Here is a 22,241-nt window from a genome sequence, read left to right on the forward strand (position 1 = left end):
TCTTGAGTCTACTTAGCAATTGTACTGAGCTCTGCTTGTATACATTTCAACGCAAAAATCTTGTTGTCCTCTGGATGGAAACTTTTATTGACATTACATGGCAAAAGGTTATATATTAACAAGAGCTATCGTTTCAACATTTTGTCAGGCATTTTAAAAAACCTCTGTACAAAAAAAAACGTGTAAGTTCCACGGCACACTTATACACGAGTACTGCACATAACATCTAACTACATGCACACGCAACAGTTACTGTTTACTTTTGTATTTAATAAACTTTGTACTTATACACAAGGGCTGTAAAAGACACCTGTCACAGAGTTGGTAACGTCCAATTCTAAACTGACTTTCAACGAAAAGTGCCAATGGAACCTGAAGATCCTTTGTCACATATGATGGACACCGAACAAAACAGCCTCCATAGCACTAGGGTAACATGCCAGGATCCATTCTAGTACATAACATTTCATTTACTATTTACAATGTCCCACTTTTCCTGATTTCAAGATATTACCAGGTGCATCATGTGATTTTGTGATGGATTCCCCTAACAGGTGCTCATTCTCCTGTATAGCCAGGTGCAGCAGATTTTCTGTCAAAGATCCCCTCCCATGACTGTTGCCCCTTGCGCTACATACACAGGTGCAGCAGGTGGTTCTGTAATGATTAAATTCACTCCCCTAAAGGATGTTCCACCTCCTGTATAACCAGATGCAGCAGGTGTTTCTGTTCAGCTGTCATGTGTGACCTGTGAAACAGAAAACAGTATTTTTACAGGCTAAACTTAAAGACAAAATATATGAAAATTTAAAATATATAAAATATAAGTAAACATGCAAATGTTCAATAATATAAAATTCTGACCTAAGAACTGTAAGGCATAAATATATCATCCTCACTTGGAACAACTACAAATTGAGGGCCACAGTTAGACCTATATTGGGCCAGGAAAAAACATGTTGTATTTCGTGTTTTCTGACCGACCCTTCCAAGCCTTTTTTTAATCGGCTGCTGGTAAGGTTATGAGATTTTTACTCTGACATCTGATTTCCAGATCCTCTGAATTTTTAAATGTCAACGCATTCTCAAAAGAAGTTTTTCTTCAATTGGATGAAATCTGTTAAGCAAACTGATGAAAAAGAATCCATGAGATTGTTAAACATCATTTGTTGGATCAGTAAAATAGTATTATAGACTTTCAAAACTGGATAAAAATTTTAACTAAAACTCTTATCCAGTTATTATGTAGTCATATTTTGTGAGGATCACTGTCGTCCCACTTGCATTGCATTGTCACAATGTGAATAATCAAATCATTGACAAGTACATGTAATGCTTCACCATATATAATCAATACATGTTAATATGTATAAACTAAATAAAGTAAGACATTCGTGTGCATAAAAACACATGAACTACATGTCATGTATATACAAGTATAAAGAAAGAATGTTGTAATACTTTCACCACTGTGGAGTGTAGTAACAAGAAGACTTCCTCACTCAGGCAGTTAACTGAAACAGAAAAATATGAATCAAGGAATGTATTCTAATCTATAATATTAAAGTGATAACTTCAATAAACATTCCATCCAAACACACACACACACTAACACACATGCAAACACACACACACACAAACACACATGCACACACACACACACACACACACAAACACACACAAACACACACACACACACATGCACACACATGCACATACATGCTCGCACACGCAAACGCGCACGCACACACACACACGCAATGTGTCATACATGTATACAGAGTAGTAACAAATACACTAACACACACACACAACAAACCTTTAAAGCCACTCTAAATGGTTAACAATCTATTAAATTTAATTCAACATAGCATTCACATCCATTATCATTTGTCTGCATTTCAGCACCAAGGAGAGAATCTCATTATTTTGTTTCAATGGGCTAAGTAAAAGAAATAAACTTAAGTCTTGTAACAGTAAGCAAAATTAAAATTGAAATGCCAGTGTTCAATGGTTCAATATACTAGGCAATACATAGTCATATACTAGACTAGTACAACAGAGGGGGGGTGTATACACCATATTGGAAACATTCAAACATTGTAAAATGTAGGTGAATATTTTGCAAGATGAATAGTAAAATACATGTATTCCTCACTTCTTCCATGACAGGACAGTCACTGCAATAATGTGTGATTAGCTTGCATACTATTGCTTCAAACCCATTTGCATGTGTGAAAAAGAAGAACCTGACTAAAGGAACAACAGAAGAACATATAGTATATTTGTTGGAGGATGATTGAATAAAATTAGTCAGTGTTACTTAATATGTCACTCACTAAGTTTCATATTTTGTATCAACCACTGACATATTGGAAGAAACAATACACTGAAATTCATTTTATCATTAACTACATTATTTGTCTATTACTCATATGTGCAACATTAAATATTCAATAAATTAAGAGAATTTCCCACTTGAGCTAAAATGGACACAACTATTGAGTTAGCCAACACACACTGTATGTGTTTGTTTGGTAAGTAAACTTTAAGATCACATGACTGGTAAATATTAACTAACTCCAGCAGCCAACTCTACCCAGCATTCCATGCCCACAGTACAGGCAAACAATGGCAAAATGGCTGCCAGAAGAAGTTTAAATAACGCCAACTCCACCGATGAAGGTAAAAGAATAATTTGTTTACAGAATTTATATGCTGAATGCATTATTTATTATGGTTTTAGTATGGATCTATTTCCACACAAAAAAAACATTATGGTATTACTGGCAAAAAAGAGAAATACTATACAGGTTAAAGTTCATTTGGAAAAGTTGGCAAAGATACAGATTGATTTTTTTTTTAAATAATGACATTTCACGGTGGTAAAATCTGGGTTGCAAAGTTCCCACATGCCATAGAACCCGAACTGTGTTCGATCTGGGCAATTCGAATCGAACCCGCGTTCTATTTCGGGGTCACCTGCGGTCATTTACAGTAAAGCGGCAAAACAAGCCCTTCTGTCTCTGTGCCGTGCAACAGATTAAAAAAACACACTTTTCTATAGATACAAACAGTTTCCTGGACAGTATATGTCCGCTATCATTTTTTTGTGGACATGTAACATGTAGCGAAGCTACTGTCGTATCCTTGGGTGACCTTGAATACTGTAATGATTCTTTACGCCAGTACGAATAACACAATGCAGACTTTTGGTCGACTTGACATGTCTGCAAAACTCGTTTTAACCTGCAAGCACGGAAAGTCAAGCATACCCCATTCACGGCTCAAAATGACCGTAACGGTTGTCCCGAAAATCGTGTTTTAGGGATTTTTGAAAAATGGCCTCAATCTTGAATTATGGGTAATTTAGTGCGAAAAATGTAAAAAAAAGATCATTTTTTCACCAATATGTCGAGAAAAACTAGACTTAAAATCAGAAATTAAAAAATCCTTAAAACACGATTTTTGATCTTATTCCTAGTCGTCGAAAAATATAAAAATCGGGAATCTGGGGTAATATACGTAGCCAGGTTAAAACGATGTTTGCCTAAAAACATGACATGACTTGTGGTCGGAAACCCGAAAAAAATCGTCTTTCGGAGTGAAATTTTGAAAAATCAATGATTTAACATAAAAGTGAGCTAATATTAAAAGGATGTTAAGGCAATAATTTCATTTTGATTTGACAAAATTTACCATTAAATCCTTTTTGTTTATTTTCAAGTGTTTTACTGGTAGGCCAAAATCGGCCAAAATCGCGTCTTGTAACCCGATACCTTTTAGAACGCGCCTAGCAATGGGAAAGAATACCGTAGTGACAGACCGCCGTGTTTAGGTTGCACTATTTCTCCATGACTAGCTGAAACACATACCGGTCCACCACAGATAAGTAGCTGATGAATTTTATTGCTACAAGAATTTCTGTATTTCAGAAACAGGCAAATACTTTGTTTAGCAACAGGTAAACAAAAACGAGTGTTTATACCTAGTAACTCACAAACTACTTTAAATATAAATGCCATAATTTTTGGTGCTGAGAAGGACCTTAAATTACAACTGGATGAATAGGTGGTAAAACTACTTGTTTGTCACGTTAGTAAAAAAAAAAAAAACTCTGACTCATAATACCTCCATGTTTAAGGCCACACCAATTTCATCTTTTCTGACTTTGCAATAATAAAATGGAGCAAACTCATACCTTTGACAACTTTACAAGTTACAAATTATAAATTTGTGTAAATATTAATTACATGTTACGATTATCATATGTATTACTTAATATATTAGTTCATATTCTCGACTCAACAATATTCCTCTCTCAAAAAAAAGGCTTTTTTAGCATTTCACTAATTTGGTACTGATTTGAATAGTTTTGTTTAATGATGTTTACACACAGTTTAATGATGTTTACACACAGTTACAGATGCTGCAAAAATGGAATTTACAGTACTTTTGTTTCACAAAGTGTCCATTATGTAGAAATGTACATGTACATACCTGGTACTGCACATGTAGGTCAGCAGCTCTCTGATAGTATGACATAGCTTGGTCTGGTTCTTTCAGACCCTACAACACACAGGTACATTATATATGGCTCAATTATAAAACTACTGTGCAGTCTGTCACACAACATTTCTCTCTACAAAAGCAAGGCAACCAAACAATAAGTTGATTGTCTTATCATAACATGAATGAACATATAGTGACCACTTCAACATACTGGCACAAAAGCCAAGAAAAAGTACATTTTATATAATATAGAAGCCATATAGATGAATGCAATCCTTACCCTAAGAGCGTTTCCCAACTCCAAGCATAGACAGGCAGCCATGGCAGGTTGTGTCTGCTCAATATAAACCTGGTGTTAAAAAAATTGAACAAGTTGAATCTTCCTTATTAAACTTCATAACAACATTTACAGCATATTTAACTAACTGACTTCATTTTGTTGTGACAAGGTCTTAAAGTATGCATAATTACATGTATATTACTTCTGTGGCTTAGCAGTTTAAATGTAGGTGCAGGTTAGGTGCTGTTTAAATACTAGTACCTGTACAAATCCAATTTTACCTGCACTATATAACCTGCATATGCAAAGTACATGGACCAGTACAGGTTAGGTGCAGGTATATGTCAGAAATACCTGCACAGCTCCAATTTTACCTGCACTATTAAACCTGCATATACACAGTTCATGGACCAATACAGGCTAGGTGCAGGTATCCAAAATACCTGTACAGCTCCAATTTTACCTGCACTAACCTGCATATACCCAGTACATGGACCAGTGCAGGTTAGGTGCAGGTAGACATCAGAAATACCTGCACAACTCCAATTTTACCTGCACTAACCTGCATATACCCAGTACATGGACCAGTGCAGGTTAGGTGCAGGTATCCAAAATACCTGCACAGCTCCAATTTTACCTGTACTTACCTGTGTATATCCAGTACATGGACCAGTGCAGGTTAGGTGCAGGTAGACATAAAAAAAAAAAGGTCTGCACAGCTCCAATTTTACCTGCACTAACCTGCATATGCCCAGTACATGGACCAGTGCAGGTTAGGTGCAGGTAGACATAAAAAAAAAGGTCTGCACAGCTCCAATTTTACCTGCACTAAGCTACATATACCCAGTACATGGACCAGTGCAGGTTAGGTGCAGGTAGACATCAGAAATACCTGCACAGCTCCAATTTTACCTGCACTAAGCTACATATACCCAGTACATGGACCAGTGCAGGTTAGGTGCAGGTAGACATAAAAAAAAAGGTCTGCACAGCTCCAATTTTACCTGCACTAAGCTACACTGCCAAGACATTCTTTAGCTACCTTTGACAACACTACAGTAATCTTTTTCATGGCAGTCTTACAGAACATAGAATTATATTTCACATATCAGCTAGTTGATGGTGTCAGCCTCAAAATGAAAGAAGACATCTTTGAGGATCTTCTCACCTTGATGGCGAAGTTGTAACAGTTCATGGCAGCGATGAGATGCTCCTCGAACCCGGGACACTTCAGCGTCTGATTAGTCCACTCTGCCTCCAGGAAAAGCCGCGCCGCTTCTACCAGCACATGGGCCTCTCCCGGGGAGTTGGACAGCGTCTACTCACATCTGTGGGCCGGGTATGTACAAGAGTATGACCCGTAATGGACTGTCCCATTCAATTGTGGGGAAAACATGTAAGAAAGAAGGTGTGAAAAGTCACCTGCCTGAGTGAAACCGCATCAAAAGCACACATTTGTAGGGTCACTCTGCTTCTAAACTCCCCATTTTGTTGATTTAAAAAAAATCCTACACTGCTGACGGCATCTAAATGCTAGCACAAACTTTCAGAAGTAACCTCTGACCTCTATCACCAGCTGATGATAGCATGGAAACTCAGGACTTCTTTTCTGGCCTGGACACCCCAAACATGGCACACCATTGTGTTTATATAATCAAATGCAAATAACCCTTACCTAAAACATCCAGCTCCATTTTACACTGTTTTTGTACATGCAGTTTCGTAACGGGGGGTGCCCTAATTCCGACCCATCCCTAATACCGAACTAGTTTGAAAAATCCTTGTTGCGGCGTTATGCATGGGAGCACGTGCCTAAAAATAATCACAGGAATGGACTATGTTTTTGTGTTGATATTGGCAATCTCACAAAGTTTGTTTTAGTCACTACACTCCGACAACAGACGAGTGAAAAATCTGTGTGAATTCAACGCTAGTTCGGGGGTTGACGAGCGTTTCAAAAATGCAGGTTTTGCTTTTCAAACAGCCACTTTGGAGCAAGTCGCGTAATCGTAAAAAGAGGACTTGTTTGGGACAGAAAACATTTGTAGATTGTTTTAGTCATAATATGTGTATTATTATTATGGGTTCACCACACCACGAAGTGGTGGTGAACCCATATTGCTTTTTCTGATGTTTCTTCTTCTCCTTCTCCTGCCATTTTTTTAAATGGATTCAGCTTCTTCATTTTAGGGCCTAAGGTCCTGAAATTTGGTATGGAGGTACAGTGGGCAAATACCCCTAGGCGTTTTTTAAATTTTTGTGATACAGGCTTTTAGAATGGTTTTATTTGACTTTTTTGGCTGTGTTATAGCAAATGTATTACTGTGTTAGTGTGCCGTGTTTACCACGTCTGGGCATGAGTCATCACAATGGAATGTAGGGCATCAACCAATAGGCATGCAGCTTTCCTCTATACTTCTTGCTGATTAGCTGTTGGGATTTAACTTGATTAACACCTGCACAGAGCATTTCCACCTGCACAGAGCATTTCTTGCTGATTGGCTGTTGGGATTTAACTTGATTAACACCTGCACACTCGGAGCATTTCCATACTGACAGTATGTCTTTATTCAAGTGTTTTGGTAGGTATACACCTATTTCAAGCTTTTCTGCTCCAGCATTGGAATGCGGGGCATGTAACGTTTTTTTTATTTATTTTGAAAATCAACAGTTTGCATTATGCAATTAAATATCCTAACCAATAAAGTAGGGAATAGCTATCCAACTGTTGTTTTAGTTGTATGTTACTTCATATTATAGTTATATCAATGTAAATCATTGTTTTCCCTTGTGTTTCTCATTCTTTCCTTGCCATGTCGTAAAATGTGGTGAACCCATCGTTGTATTTGCTCCAAAGCAAATATTGGCCTTTCTAGTTTCTAAACTCTCTTCTCAGATCGACCTGTGTTAAACACTAGGTCGGAATTAGGGCACCCCTGTTGCGATAGAACGTTCCACCGGTAAAATGACCAAAAAAACTGCCGTGCGTTTCGTGAACCATTACGATTGGGTGCAAGCCGCTACACTCAAGTGAAATACACAGCTGTGCAGCTTTAATCGTTGTGATCTTTATCTGTCAATATTATATCTCATGTTGCGCGGGTTTTTGGTCAGATAATCTATTACCAAAGGTCTGTGCGTTTGCATGGAACATAGCACGGAATTAGGGCACTCACTGTTACCCACTTGGGGCCCTCTAGGCATGCGCATATTCCGGCATTAAAGCAGTGCCCTAAAGGCTTGTATTCAGTACACTTCTCCAGCAGTATTAACTTGTCTCTCTAGTGCTGTAAGTCAGGGCTTACACTAGAATACATGACTACTGTCTAAAAAAGCTGGGCACCTCATTTTTGACAGGTGCACCTAGATATTTGTGTAGGGTAAATAACATAGAGAAAGACATGTACATGTATATACATGTAGCTCAAAGCTGAAGACAGTAACCTTTTCTGAAACTGTTGAGCTAGACTTTTTGCTTTTTTTTTTTGTCAGTGTCCCTGACATGCCTAGCATGTGGAAAAATTTATTATGACACAAAAGTAAGCACAAACATTCTCTCTCTCTCCAGTTTATCGTCAGTTGTGCCCATAACCCAGGGTTAGACGTGCTTGCACTCTGATGCTGGGGCTTGATGGCAGCTCCCATTTGCCTTTGCCCTGTGATTCTTGGGCACAGCACAAGCAACATTCACACACAATCACACTGAAAACACAACTTCAGAGTGGGCAAAAAGGAAACCAGTTGACAAGGTCCCTTAGACCTACTGACAGATAATGACTATTGTCATACCTTGCCAATTAGCCAGGCAACAGAAGCCAGCATGGTGTGGGTTGTCATGTTCTACATCTTTGGAAAGACTTCCTGTAATAAATTAAGATATCCATTGATGTATTGGAGGACAAGGTTGTAAGATTCAGTGGCTCTATATTTGCTGTGGGTCACAGTCCCACGGCTTCCTGCTGTCTCAGCTACTCTTACACCCACCTTTAATAGTCATTACAACGCTTGCTCGAAATTAGTTGACTCTTCAAACTCCTTCAATTTATTTCAATTTCTCTAAACTTATAGACCAACAAAAAAAAAATTCCTCTTGTAATTTCCCAAAACCCACAAATTTTGGAAAAGGTGAGACATTGCATCTCCCATGGTTTCGTTACAGAACAAGTCAAACCCTTCAGACATAGTTTTAGACATGTATTTGTTATAGTCTGAGCTACCTTTATCATGTAGACTTTAGTTATTTCATACTCTATTTCATTGTTCTTTTATGTTTTGTAATTTGCAATTAGCCTTTGGGCACGAATTTGCCATAAACTTTTCATTAACTTCTGCATTTAGATAGATTATCAGGTGGTAGAAACAGAAACTTATTGTTTGCAAAATTCTGGAAGGGGACATTCAGGACCATTCCAAGAAGTGGTCACAGGCCATATGACTGTCTGACAGAAGAACCCATTGTCTCCAGAGTTGACATCCTACTGATTCCTAGATGTCCCTGTTCAAGGTTCCTGGTTCAAGGTGTGTGACTCACGGGGAGTGATGGTGGCCTCATGTCCAGTCAACTGCACTTTGAGCAGGCTCTCTTGTAGGACTTTTGCATGACTTTGCAGTGGGCTAAACAACTTGTCTTCTTTCATGCAAAACTTCTACTAGTATGTAGAGAAGCCTTAAGTTGAGGGAGTAAACTTATATATGCCTTTGGCCAAATTCAGAAGAGCGGTCAACTGTTATACCGAGTGTAACAGCGAGTATATATATATATATATAGGCGTCACTAACGACCCGCCCAAGTGATCCTGGATCTTTTGGGTGAATCGGTTTGTGCGCTGGTTGTGAGCTGACACGCTGCGCGAGCGGCGCGAGTTCGATTCCCGGGGGTCAGAGTCAACCTTCGAGTTAATGTTACTCTTTTCTCGTGTTACTAAACTATACAGATACAGACATCTTCTTGGTAGCACTTACCAAACTGCTCACTAGCCTCAGCAACATTGGGTTTTCGCAGGAATTGTCTAGAAAATTTGTGGCACAACACTGTCTTCTTCTTCTTCCGGTAATGTCCAACTGCCGACTCCAACTGTTAAAATTCTGTATCTTTTTGCGTAGATTACATACTAGTACTAACAATTTGTACTAGTAAGCTCAGCAATGATTTTAATTGTTGACACGTGATTGCTGGTCTGGACATTTCTGAGGTCCAGGAATTCCCTAATAACACTTGATACATATCTTTTCTCTTGAACATGTATATGTTTATGTATGACAATTGTTATACACCCTTTGCTATAAGTATACTACTGTACAAGTTTTGGGGCGCTAGTATAATATTTCCTTTGCAGAAATATGTGAAGTTATTGGCTAAAATCATAGCGGAACGCAATGAAAGGCGTTCGCCACTTGGGACTATATATCCGACAGATACATCATAATGGACTAAAAGAAATAAAGAGCATTCTTACTTCTTTAATTTGCTGGAAACCGCTCGGTATTTTGTGAGGAAATCTACATCCTCCATCTTGAGTAGGGTCAGGGTCAAAGGTTAGAGTGTGAAAGCGCCTTCTAGCGAAAATGCCCGGAAAGGAAATGACTATGCACCCAATATATTTGACTTAGGCCATGATGATTTCATTATATGGATGACATGATAAGACCCCCAAAACTGATGCGAGCGTGCAAATAAAAAAAAAGTTTGGTAAAAAAAAATGCTTTCAAGATGAAATCTACGTGGTCATAAAGGTTGAACAAATGACACAGACTATGGTATGACGATTTCTTTACATTTTCGTCTTTATCGTTTGATTTTAGCATTCTATGACATTGGTATCGTTTTTTTTTTCAAGTTACGGTATATGTTTTCTTATTTCTTGTTTTGTACGATTTACAGTATGGTTGAAAACATTTATTTGAAACGGCCGAAAATGCATGCGCGCGCGGATGTCATCCATATAATCAAATCAACATGTCCTTACAGCAATAGAAGAAAACACCTTAAAATAGCCGTATACTCTAAAACTTATTTATTTGACACGAGTTTATAATGAGTTGGCTTTGACATGTCATGAGAATAGGTGACTACAGAATAGCGAAATACATAAACTATAAACTAAAGGCCGCGTGGAGGCAGAAAAGAAGACAAATAAAAGATCATAAAAGAATGACGTGCCGATAGACGGATCGGTAAAGAGACTGCGGAGCTCCTTGTAACGAGTGACAGCAGAACTTGCCTACCTGCCTAAATGCTTTTTATAATAGGCCAGAACTGGCCCCTTGCTCCTCTTCATTTTTTCCCGCCAGGCATCACGGTCCTTAGCCTTTCGTTCAGCGTACTTGAGGGACCACCCCGTGTCCTGTACTATCTGGTCCCGCCATCTTTTAGGGGTCTTCCTCTATATATAGGTCTGGGGTTTGTGAAATCCTGATGGTAGGCCCCATATACCAAAGAGTCAAGAACTTGAACACCTCACAAAGTGGAGAAGGACATAAAGAGGTTTCTCATAGATTATGTAAATAACGTACCTAAATGAATAATACTAGTATATACTGATAATTCCAAGAATGGTATAGAAAACTATTACAGCACTCATTTATTGATCATGCAAATAATATTCACTTTTGCATGATCTGTGTCGAACCATGTTCGTCTAACTACCAAATGCCGCATGCATAATTACTACCAGTAACCACTATTGTGTGTGTTTGTGTGTGCGTGCGTGCGTGCGTGTGTTATATGAGCGTGGTCCTCCTTCCATAGCGACACCATGCGACACTATCACTTACTGCATGTATCCCATCAACAGTTGCGGTGCCAATTGAACCGTGCGTGAACTTTCATCTCGTGACTGACGCGCACTTCCGCACACCTGGTCCGCTCAGGTAAGCTGGCTCGAACGTAACTATTCATGAGAATGCAAAATTCTTCGGCATTTCTGGTCTTCTCACACGGAAATGATGTTAGATATTTGCGCAATGCATATATGGATCGTTCGAAATTGTTGCAAATGTTTAAAACTTTGTTTAACTCCACGGGAATAACTAGATGTAAATGTAAACACGAACCGCCCCCCTCCCAGTTTAGTGATACTTATCGAATTTACAATTTTCTTGCTGCTTGAAGTTTATCGATTAAAAAAAAAACTATGTAACATTTCTTCTGTTTTTGACATTTTACGATAAAGGTATAGTTGTTTACTACGGAAAAAGATATTTAGTCAAAAAGAAACATTTGTTGTATTCACTATATATAAAACTCTACGTTGTTTTTGCAGGGCATTTAATATGGCATTATGGCTTTTTTTATTATAGTTATTTCTATTTTTCTAGTTTCTTTTATCTATCTTTTTTAAGCATCCTTTGGAGTATGGCGGATCCCGACAGACATGGATATATTTGGTTCCGGTTTGGGCTGAACAAAAAGGATAAGGTAAGAATGACACGGGGTTATGTTGAACTTGAAGCAGTTTTCCTAATTTCAACGATATCTGCACTTGCTAAAGTCTGGTATAAATTGCCACCATTTCTATGTATCCTGTACACTATGTGCATAGGGAAGATTTATATACTGTTAGTGCCCCCTCATCATATCATATCATATAAATGCTATTAGAAGTCGCTCACAATGTATGACAAGACACAATCCCCCTCCCCATATATGTAATGAAATAGTCAAAATGGTGGGTCGAAATCCACTACGTTTTTTCAGTGGTGTGAGAGTAGGCGGTTATGGTGGCTTTGATGACTCCCGAGTGGCAACAGCACAAAGCACAACCGGCTGGATATTTGTACATATTTAAGTACCGACACACGACAACAGTGACTCAGACTTGTGGCGATAGAGCAATTGCTGAGCCCTATCTAGTCAGCTATTTGGGCCGAACTTTGGGGTCATCCCTGGACGTAAAATACAATGTATTTGATCAATCTTGAAAAACAAAAAATGATGATATTGATAAGCTTCGCCATTTTAAATGACGTAATTAAATCAGCGTAAATCGTGCTACTTTAATCATGTATAAGAGCCATGTGAGCATCAATTCACATGTAATTCTATCATAAGGCCATGAAATAACCACTTTGAAATTGTCAGCAGATATCCCCAAATCCGTTAGCTTGTTTTTATTTGATGAAAATTTATTACACAGTGATTGCAAAAGGTTACTGATTGGAATAGAATCAACCATGAAACATTAGCTTAATGGATCCAATAGAATGAAAATAACAATCGAATGTTGCTGTATTTGATGTTAATGTGAAGCGTACCATTATACATCGTACGCTGACCAATAGATGATCCTTGAGCATTACTTCTCATGCACTAATAATAATATTAATAATGCTGTGCCACAGGAGTTTGTAGACGCTATACTTGCTCTGGACAAAAACAAAGTTGAGCTGCTGCTATCGGAAGGAGCTGACCCCAATGTCGTCGATAAAAAGGTAAGTTCGCCGTACCACTTCGGAGTTTCTGACGATTACGCAATCTCGTGCATGCTTGGGGTTCCAGACCTCTCTATTATACAGGGTACTACTTTCATTGCAAAAAAAAACAAAAAACATAAATAGATACTAAGAAAAACCTCGCTGAAAAAAAAAATAAATTCCCCAAGAATTGATAGTACCAAGGTCCCTAACCACGTATTTGAGCGTAAGCGCTGATATTTTGGGGCTTAAACCTGGAATTTATCGCTAAAAAGACACTAAAACAACAAATCAAGAAAACGCTCGCAGCCGATAATCGCTTTTCTTAAACAAATAAATACATCCGCAACGTATTGTGGGATGACTTCATCAGTTAATGAGTAACTCCATCTAACCGCTGACCTCTTCTGCGCGCCGGCCTGCGATGTTTTTGAGATTCCCGCAGCTATAATTAATTAGTAAACAACATTTCCACGACCTCATACATTGGCCAAATGGTTTTAACCGTTCCGACTGACGAAATTATGCATTTTTCTCATTGATTATGCAAATAAGATCCATGATGAATCATATATCAGTTGGACATATTCTCCACCGAATGACTATCTTAACAGAGAAGGCTAATCTAGCACTGCGTCATAAATTATGCAAATGTTTAACTTCACTTAGCTTACAAGTAAGAACTATTTGGCAGTTACCACTGTACCACCTTTTCGTTAAAAATATTTCAGAGAGGATAACTCAAGAACCGGTTGACGGATCGTCGTAATTTTTTAGATGTAGGTAGCTTAATTAAATGATGTTTGACATAATATAATGATAATTATGCAAATCATGGTCTAATTTGCATGGGTAATAAGGAAATTCTCTAAATCTGCTGTGATCAATAGGAGGAGTATGAAATACTTGCGAAATATGTAGTTGACAACAAGAGGAACATTGACAGATGACCTAGTTTTAAAAAATATATAATCAATGAGAAAGTCATATAATTTGTAGTGGTAACTACTCGGAATGCAATGCTTGCCACATTTGGAAGTCCAATGAAGGTAAACATCAGTAAACATAACTTATTCAAGTCAGCTCATTTGCCATTTTATTAGGAAATCCAAAATGACATTAGGTGGATTTAATGATCAATTAACATAATACGTGCAGATAATGACTTGATTTGCATTAACACTGGGAAAATGTATAGTTAGTCGTTTCAAATAATTCATATGATTTGGCGAAGCCATGATGTATGTGTTAACACCATACAGATTGTCTTATTTAGAATCTGTATCTGTATGTATATAGGCGGTATTACCGTCTTTCGGCGAAACATACCAGCTTCGCAGGCACGCGGCGTGGCGGCCGCTGGCTATATTACACCGAACCCTTGAACTTCTAACTCTAGACATTGTTTAAAGCTAATTACAATGCCCTTACTGTACTTGGTAACAGTGAGTTCCATTCTGCGATACTTCTAGGAAAGAATGAATTCTTGAGCACCTCAATCCTTGGTTAACTAGTATTTGAAGGCATGGTTATTTCTTGTTCTCTTCTGGGCTGGTATTAGGTACTTAGTAGTTGGGACTTCCACCAGTTTATTAGTCATTTTGTACATCATGCATAGTCTGGACATTTTTCTTCTATCTTCCAGTGAGACCAACTGTAGGTTTCTTTTCATTTCCGTGACGATAGCACCTCTTTCATAGTTGTTCATACAGAACCTTGCAGCTTGATTCTGTACCCTTTCCAGTTTGTCTTTGTCATTCTTTGTATATGGATCCCAGAATTTAGGTTTTACCGCCCTGAAATTGCATTAGATGAGACTTAATTTGTGGCAACTTATGTGATGTCTCTTACAGATCTGTACTCCGCTACAATTCGCAGCGAGCAGCGGCCAGACAGACATTGTCCGAGTCTTACTCGCCGCCGGGGCCGATTATTCTGAACCTAACATACTCGGGGATGTAAGTAAATATACCTGCAACAAGAAATGATTTTTTTTAAAAAGTAGGTTTTATTGTATGTAGCTGTACCTTGCATAACTTTATCCAATTTGCTAGTTTTAAAAGTACGTTCCCATTATTGTATGCAAGAAGTAATATCTGAACGAAGCTGTTTATGCTACTATATACTAAATGATGATGAAATTTATTTTTCAATAGGGACTCTTGCACACGCCGCTGGCCTCGGCAGCTCAGAATGGCCACACAGAAACTGTACAAGTCTTACTCGCAAATGGGGCGAATCCTAATGCACAGTACAACTATGTCGTATTGGGAAGCGACGAAAGTTATGTAAGTAAATGTTAGAATTTTAGGCTAATTGAAACTATGCTGGACCTAAATGACTTTACAGGTCATGATCATCTATTTATTTTTATAAAAAGAATTCCTGTTGCGCTCTTTTATTACCGATGTGAATTTAAACCTAAACTTGTTCTGCTGTTTGATTTGCAGGAGAAAAAACCACTCCACCTGGCAGCTAGTAATGGGCACACGGAAACGGTAAAGGTTTTACTCAAAGCCGGGGCAGATTTCCGTGCAACAAATGGCGCTGTAAGTAGATCCATTGTGTATTGTAAAGAATGGTGAATAGTTCTAACATCAAACTTGACTCAGGAATAATGTCTTCCTTAGAATCACCTATATTCGCTATAGACATAAGATTAGATATTCTGACATCAAGTCAAGTCAATTTTATTTATTTCACCAGGGAATACCTCAGATCCATTGATCTGCTTTTCAGGTATCCCTGGGCACACATTAAAACATACAATTTCATAGAAATACAAATCGAACCCAACAATATACAAAAACGTTACAAACATGTACATATACAACACAGTCACATTATAGGCACATTTAGTTCATTTTCCAAATTCAGTCCTCTCCACTAGTCTACAGTCCGATTTTCTTTCTAAATGATGATGTTGACGTGATCAGTTTCCGCTGATCAGCAGCAAGACAGTTCCACAGGACAGGTCCTTGGTACTTGGTACATCTTTTGGGGCATATTTCAAGAAGCCGCAGCAGGTCATGTAAATCATGTGACTCTTCCTCCCTCTATCTTACCTTTCTCTCGCTCTCTTTTTAGCGTCACTCTCTCTCTTGCCATATTCTTTTATTAAGAACATTTGAATATTGAATGTTAACACTTTTTGATACTTGTAGTATACGCTGCCCTTCCAGCTACATGACATTATAATTTTTTTTTTCTCAGAACAAAACAGCGCTCTGCTTAGCAGCCGGGAAAGGCCACATAGAAACTGTGAAGGCCTTACTCGGAGCTGGGGCAAACGAGATAACAGACATTGAGCACTTGCATGTAAGTAGAACTGCACAGATATAACGTATTGTCTTCGTCAAGAAGACTATGAAATCGTTGTGTGGCCTGGTGTGGATTCGCATGTAGGTCGACGTTATAACTCGATTATTTGTCGGTACATTTTAAAGGCCCATTTTTTACGCCAAAAAATTGAAAATCTTCTGATTATACTAAATTTCGGTGTTACCAACAGTTACTATTACTTTTCAAAAGCTTTGTGTCATTATTTCATACTTTTGGCGTATATTTTTTTTGCGTTCAAACAGTCCTTGTTTAGTTCCCGGTGCCATAGGTTTGGACTCAGGACAACAACAACAACAGAAAGTGGTTCCCCCCCCCCTACGGTGGCTAATTGGTCGGGCATGCCAGGTTTGATAGACAGGGGAAAATGTCACACGATTAGCTTCTTTCAAAACACTTATATCTTTCACATAGGCTGGAATATAATTATGAACTTAGTGTATTTTGTTGGTCATCAATAAACTGTGGTTATTATCCTTTCAAAAGAGATTTTAAAATATGGTAAAAGATGAGGTCTTTCAGCAACTTGTAAGCTGTCAACTGACACCCCACTGGGAGGTCGGCCACACCACTGCCAGTGGCCAACCATATGTGCGGTGTGGCCAGAGGTTTGAATAGAAGATCATTCAGTTTTCTTTTTTTTTTTAATTAGTAACAAAGAAGTAACATAAATTTGGGAACCATCCATCCATACCTAATTGTCATCTCACGAAATATATAGTTGCATATAAGTAATATATAGTATAGTAATATATATATATAGTAAATACAGATAACGTTATATATAAAAATCAAATTTTACTTGGAATATGTTTTTAGCTAAGATATGAGTCATGTAACTGCGTTTCAGGGCACATCACTCCACTCAGCAGCCTCTGAAGGTCAAACTGAAATTGTGCAAGTTCTAATCGCAGCCGGGATGGACCCTTCTGTACAGAACCATTTTGTAAGTACACCTGTTGTGAAACAAGAAAAGCTTTTAATAAATCTGACATACACGTGGCCACGACAGGAGTAGCTGGCTGGGTGGTATGATGGTGCAGTGCACTATTGATGAATCGAACAAGATTTTTTTTAAGCTGGCCCGGCCTTAGATAAGAACTAGATGAAGGCAAGGTCAAGTCGGAAGAGCTTTTAAAAATATGGGATTTCGGCAGTGTTAAAAAGAAAATTAAAATAAATGTCATCAGCGGGATTCGAATCGGCGGACTTAGCTTCGGAGACATGGAAGACGATGCATCGAAGTGAAAAAGTTTTAAAAAAGAGTAACAATTTATTGACATTTCTGAGTAATAACTATTACTTATTGAATGTTAAAAGTAATACAACGGATGTTCAAGAGAAACAAGGCTGAGGCAATAAAAATCATTGCCAAGACGACGACTGAATGATATATATTATTTCATGTGGTGGAGCTAGCAATTCTACATTACAATTATCAGAAAAAACATATTTCCCTATGTTATAAAGACATGAAATGTACAGGCTGGGTGGAGGAGGTGTGGGGCAATATACCAAATACACGAATAGGAGGAATCAGCCGTTCTTCCCCAGCAATATAGATTTTATGATGACATACTTACTTACTTTACTTTGGTCGAGTTCCCGCTAGAACCAAACTTAAAACCATCCTCCACTTCACAAGAGACTGGATTTTATGTCTGGTCTGAAGTTGTTACTCCTTTGAGTTTGACTTTTTTTTACCTTTTGTGGGTTCCAAAAGGACGGATAATTTCTTTTCTCTCTGTGACCTGTTTGAATATGGTCTTTGGCCAAAGACAGCTGTGCTCTCTGTCCATGGTGTGGGGAGAAGACTGATGACCAGTAATTAATCATGTCAGGCAGCTGGATGGGTGGCACGTGGGCACCCCTGGTAAGTTACCTGCTTGATCCAAAAACCACATGGCCGAAGGTTTCCTCCAAACCAATTCCCTGGGGAATGCATTCATGTAATTTTTGAAATTCTTTCAAAGCGATCGTAGTACTTACACAAATGCCTCCGCCCCAAAGGCGTCGCCAAAAAACGCGATGTACGGAGAGGGATCACTCTCCCCTCTAGGCCACTAGAGCCATAGCATGGCATCGGTTCTATACCATGGCTTATGAATGGTGGTTCAATGTACCAAATACTCATTCAACATGCCAAGGCGCCAATGGCCGGAAAAATTTAAGTGATTGAGGCCAATATAGGTTTATTTTACTGTTACTTCGTTTATTCGTTTATTTCAATACCCTTTAGTCTAAGACGACTACTCTTCTAGGGTTCAAAACATATAAACATATGAAAATACTGACAACAAAATAAAAGAGAATGAACACGGCGGTCTGTCACTACGGCATTCTTTCCCATTGCTAGGCGCGTTCTAAAACGTATCGGGTTACAAGACACTATTTTGGCCTGTTTTTGACTACCCGTAAAACACTTGAAAATAAACAAAAAGGATTTAATGGTAAATTTCGTCGAATTAAAATGAACTTATTGCCTTAACATCCTTTTAATATTAGCTGTTTATGTTAAATCATTGATTTTTCAAATTCCGCTCCGAAAGACGATTTTTTTCGGGTTTCCGACCACAAGTCATGTCGTGTTTTTAGGCAAACATCGTTTTAACCTGGCTACGTATATTACCCAAGATCCCCGATTTTTATATTTTTCGACGACTAGGAATAAGATCAAAAATCGTGTTTTAGGGATTTTTTAATTTCTGATTTTAAGTCTAGTTTTTGTCGACATATTGGTGAAAAAAATGATTTTTTTTTACATTTTTCGCACTAAATTACCCATAATTCAAAATTGAGGCCATTTTTCAAAAATCCCTAAAACACGATTTTCGGGACAAACTTTACGGTCATTTTGAGCCGTTAGTGGGGTATGTTTGACTCTCCATGCGTGCAGGTTAAAACGAGTTTTGCAGACATGTCTTGTCGACCAAACGTCTGCCTTGTGTTATTCATACTGGCGTAAAGAATAATTACAGCATTCAAGGTCACTCAAGGATACGACAGTAGCTTCCCCAGGTGTTACATGTCCACAAAAAATGATAGCGGACATGTACTGTCCAGGAAACTGTCTGTATCTATAAAAAAGTGTTGTTTTTTATCTGTTGCAATGCACGGAGGCAGAAAGGCTTGTTTTGCCGCTTTATAGTAAATGACCGCAGGTGACCCCGAAATAGAACGCGGGTTCGATTCGAATTGCCCAGATCGAACACGATCGAACACAGTTCGGGTTCTATGACATGTGGGAACTTTGCAGCCCAGATTTTACGGCCGTGGAACATGCATAATCATCACAAATTTTATACAGGTTAAACAAAACGATCATGACTTAACTTAATATATACAACTTAACTTATGAACAACTGGTGGATGGCCTTAAGTTTATGAATTGATGCAGACTGGTCAGTGTTTTGATACTGGGTGGCATGCACGTGTAGTTACTTGCAGTTGTGCAGTAGACATTGCGCTAATTTTACCTCGCGATCGTGCTTATTAGCGGTTACGTGTAGTTAAGCATTGCGTCACTTTTATTAGCGGTTACGTGCGGTTAGATATTGCGTAAATGTGTGTCGACACATCCATGATCCACCATCCACGATCCACCATCCATAAAATGGACTGATGCCTGTAAGCACGGCGGTCACATTGTGGCCACGTGCAAAAATATCCGACGTATTCTAACGGATTCAATCAGGTTTTTAAAAAATTTTGCCAAAATGTCTGTTAATTATTTCTGAATTATAAGTTATAAATGATAATACGATGTCTGTTACAGAAAGACACGCCGCTCCACTTTGCAGCTAGTGAAGGTCACACTGAAACAGTCCAAGCCTTACTCTCAGCCGGTGCAGATCCTGACGTTGTTAACAGGATGGTAAGTAGACAAATTTCAAAAGTAGACAAGACAATTCTGTCAATTCACATCGACAATGTTTACAATTTTTTTGTAAAAGATATGGGAAATTCTTGCGAGGCTACATGTATTTGTCTTCTCTCGTTTGAACGTATATCGAGAAAATTGCACTAGTTTCATGTAGGAGGAGTACTGGCATTACGGAGTAAAATTGCATTTACCATTTATACAAGCTTTCCACATGCAATTAGAAGTTAAATCGCAAAAAAATAAAGTGACGTTTCATTTTGTAGTGGGACACACCACTTAACTCGGCAGCCACGAACGGCCACACAGAAACCGTGCAGGCTTTACTAACAGCCGGGGCGAAGTTTGACAATGTAAGTATGATACACCAGTATATATAGCTATCCACCATCTGGGTCTCGGCATAAAGTCAAAATGCTTGGTATATCTGGTGAAAGGCAATCTATTTTCTTCACTAAAAATCGTTTAAGTGGATTTTTTTTATTAGGAAGGAAACTTTTTTATGCAGCACATTGGGATTTTGAGAATACATGAAACCCCTTTTGATGTTGTTGGATTAATTTTGTTTGTAAACTGTAACAGTGAAATTTTAAAGAAGAATGGTTATAAACGGATGTTTTTAAACATGACATCGTATTTTTACATGTAAATATAAATGGATAATTTATTGATTAAAAAATCATAAGGCATATCAAAGTATTGATGATTTTATTGTGAAAAAAAGCTATCTAATCTCACCGAAGGCAGCAGAAAAGAAACAAAAAATAATCTGGCCATGGACATCAACATGGATATTTTACAGTCGAACCAATACATTAAATCATTAAGTAATGAAAAAAAACATGGCTGGTGTTACCTACAGCTGAAATAACTTTCATGAAAAACTGCCCCTGAAACTAAGATGCTGCATGATATATTTTTTTGCTACAGGCCAATACACCGGTCCACTCTGCAGCCACGAAAGGCCACACAGAAACTGTTCAAGCTCTACTCGCAGCCGGGGCAGATCCTAATGCACACATAGACGTAAGTACGCCTACTGCAGGCAAAATAACTTTTCTAATGGCTTGTTAGTTAGTTTTTTTTTTGTCATTTTGTTAACCAAATTATTACCCGTACCTAAAAATGAGATTTCTTTGCCATTAACGGACAAATGCACACTTTGGCTTCGGTGCCTAACCTTAAAACCAAGTCACCAGAAGAACACATTTACTACAATAAAAGCTCTATATATGTATACTAAAAGCACAACTGATAAGCCCCCAAGCCCTTTTCCGTAGAGCGTAATCGGCCGTTTTAATTCTACGTAGAGCGTAGACGGACCCTCTAATTCAACGTAGAGCGTAATTGGCGCATTTGGCGTAGAGCGTAATTCGCCGTTTTAATTCTATGTAATGCGTTGTAGCTATCGGGAATTAACCGTAAAGCGTAATCGATTAATTGTGCGTAGAGCGTAATCCAAGCCGCAAACGAGAACTCGAGGCCTAGCAAGTTCCGGGTTGTCGCGGCGCTCGAGGTCTTTCTTGCTCTATCCCCTTCTATACAATCAAACAATCCACTAGACTTGTTCCCAGAGCCATACGCAAGAACAAGGCAACACATGGGAATGATCCTAGCCTCCTGTGCAGGCCCCGCGGCGGTGGAGAAGAGTTTTTAAATCCAAAATCAATTTTCCCACGATCTTCCCAAAAAAATGCCGCCTCTTCCATTTTCAGCCATGGTAGTAGTTACTGCCATTTTGCAACAGATTATGAGAAATGTGAAATCAAACCTAGGCCTGAACCAGGGAATATCCTTCACTCGCGCGTACTACAACGG

General features: G+C 38.4%; 1 protein-coding gene and 1 pseudogene across 1 annotated transcript in view; one reads left to right on the forward strand and one right to left on the reverse strand.

The window, feature by feature from the left end:
- LOC109464164 lies at positions 1 to 10,304 on the reverse strand (annotated as a pseudogene).
- Positions 10,305 to 15,284: 4,980 nt separating this feature from the next.
- Positions 15,285 to 22,241, forward strand: part of LOC109464149 — a 33,636-nt gene continuing 26,679 nt past the window's right edge. The window contains exons 1-8 of the mRNA XM_019761087.1: positions 15,285 to 15,293; positions 15,361 to 15,492; positions 15,655 to 15,753; positions 16,418 to 16,522; positions 17,394 to 17,489; positions 20,319 to 20,417; positions 20,690 to 20,776; positions 21,354 to 21,449. Coding sequence (XP_019616646.1) covers positions 15,285 to 15,293; positions 15,361 to 15,492; positions 15,655 to 15,753; positions 16,418 to 16,522; positions 17,394 to 17,489; positions 20,319 to 20,417; positions 20,690 to 20,776; positions 21,354 to 21,449 — 723 coding nt within the window. The remainder of the gene's footprint in view (positions 15,294 to 15,360; positions 15,493 to 15,654; positions 15,754 to 16,417; positions 16,523 to 17,393; positions 17,490 to 20,318; positions 20,418 to 20,689; positions 20,777 to 21,353; positions 21,450 to 22,241) is intronic.

The sequence above is a fragment of the Branchiostoma belcheri genome, unplaced genomic scaffold, assembly GCF_001625305.1.
Source record: "Branchiostoma belcheri isolate BF01 breed outbred unplaced genomic scaffold, Haploidv18h27 scaffold133, whole genome shotgun sequence".
In the NCBI taxonomy this organism is placed as follows: domain Eukaryota; kingdom Metazoa; phylum Chordata; class Leptocardii; order Amphioxiformes; family Branchiostomatidae; genus Branchiostoma; species Branchiostoma belcheri.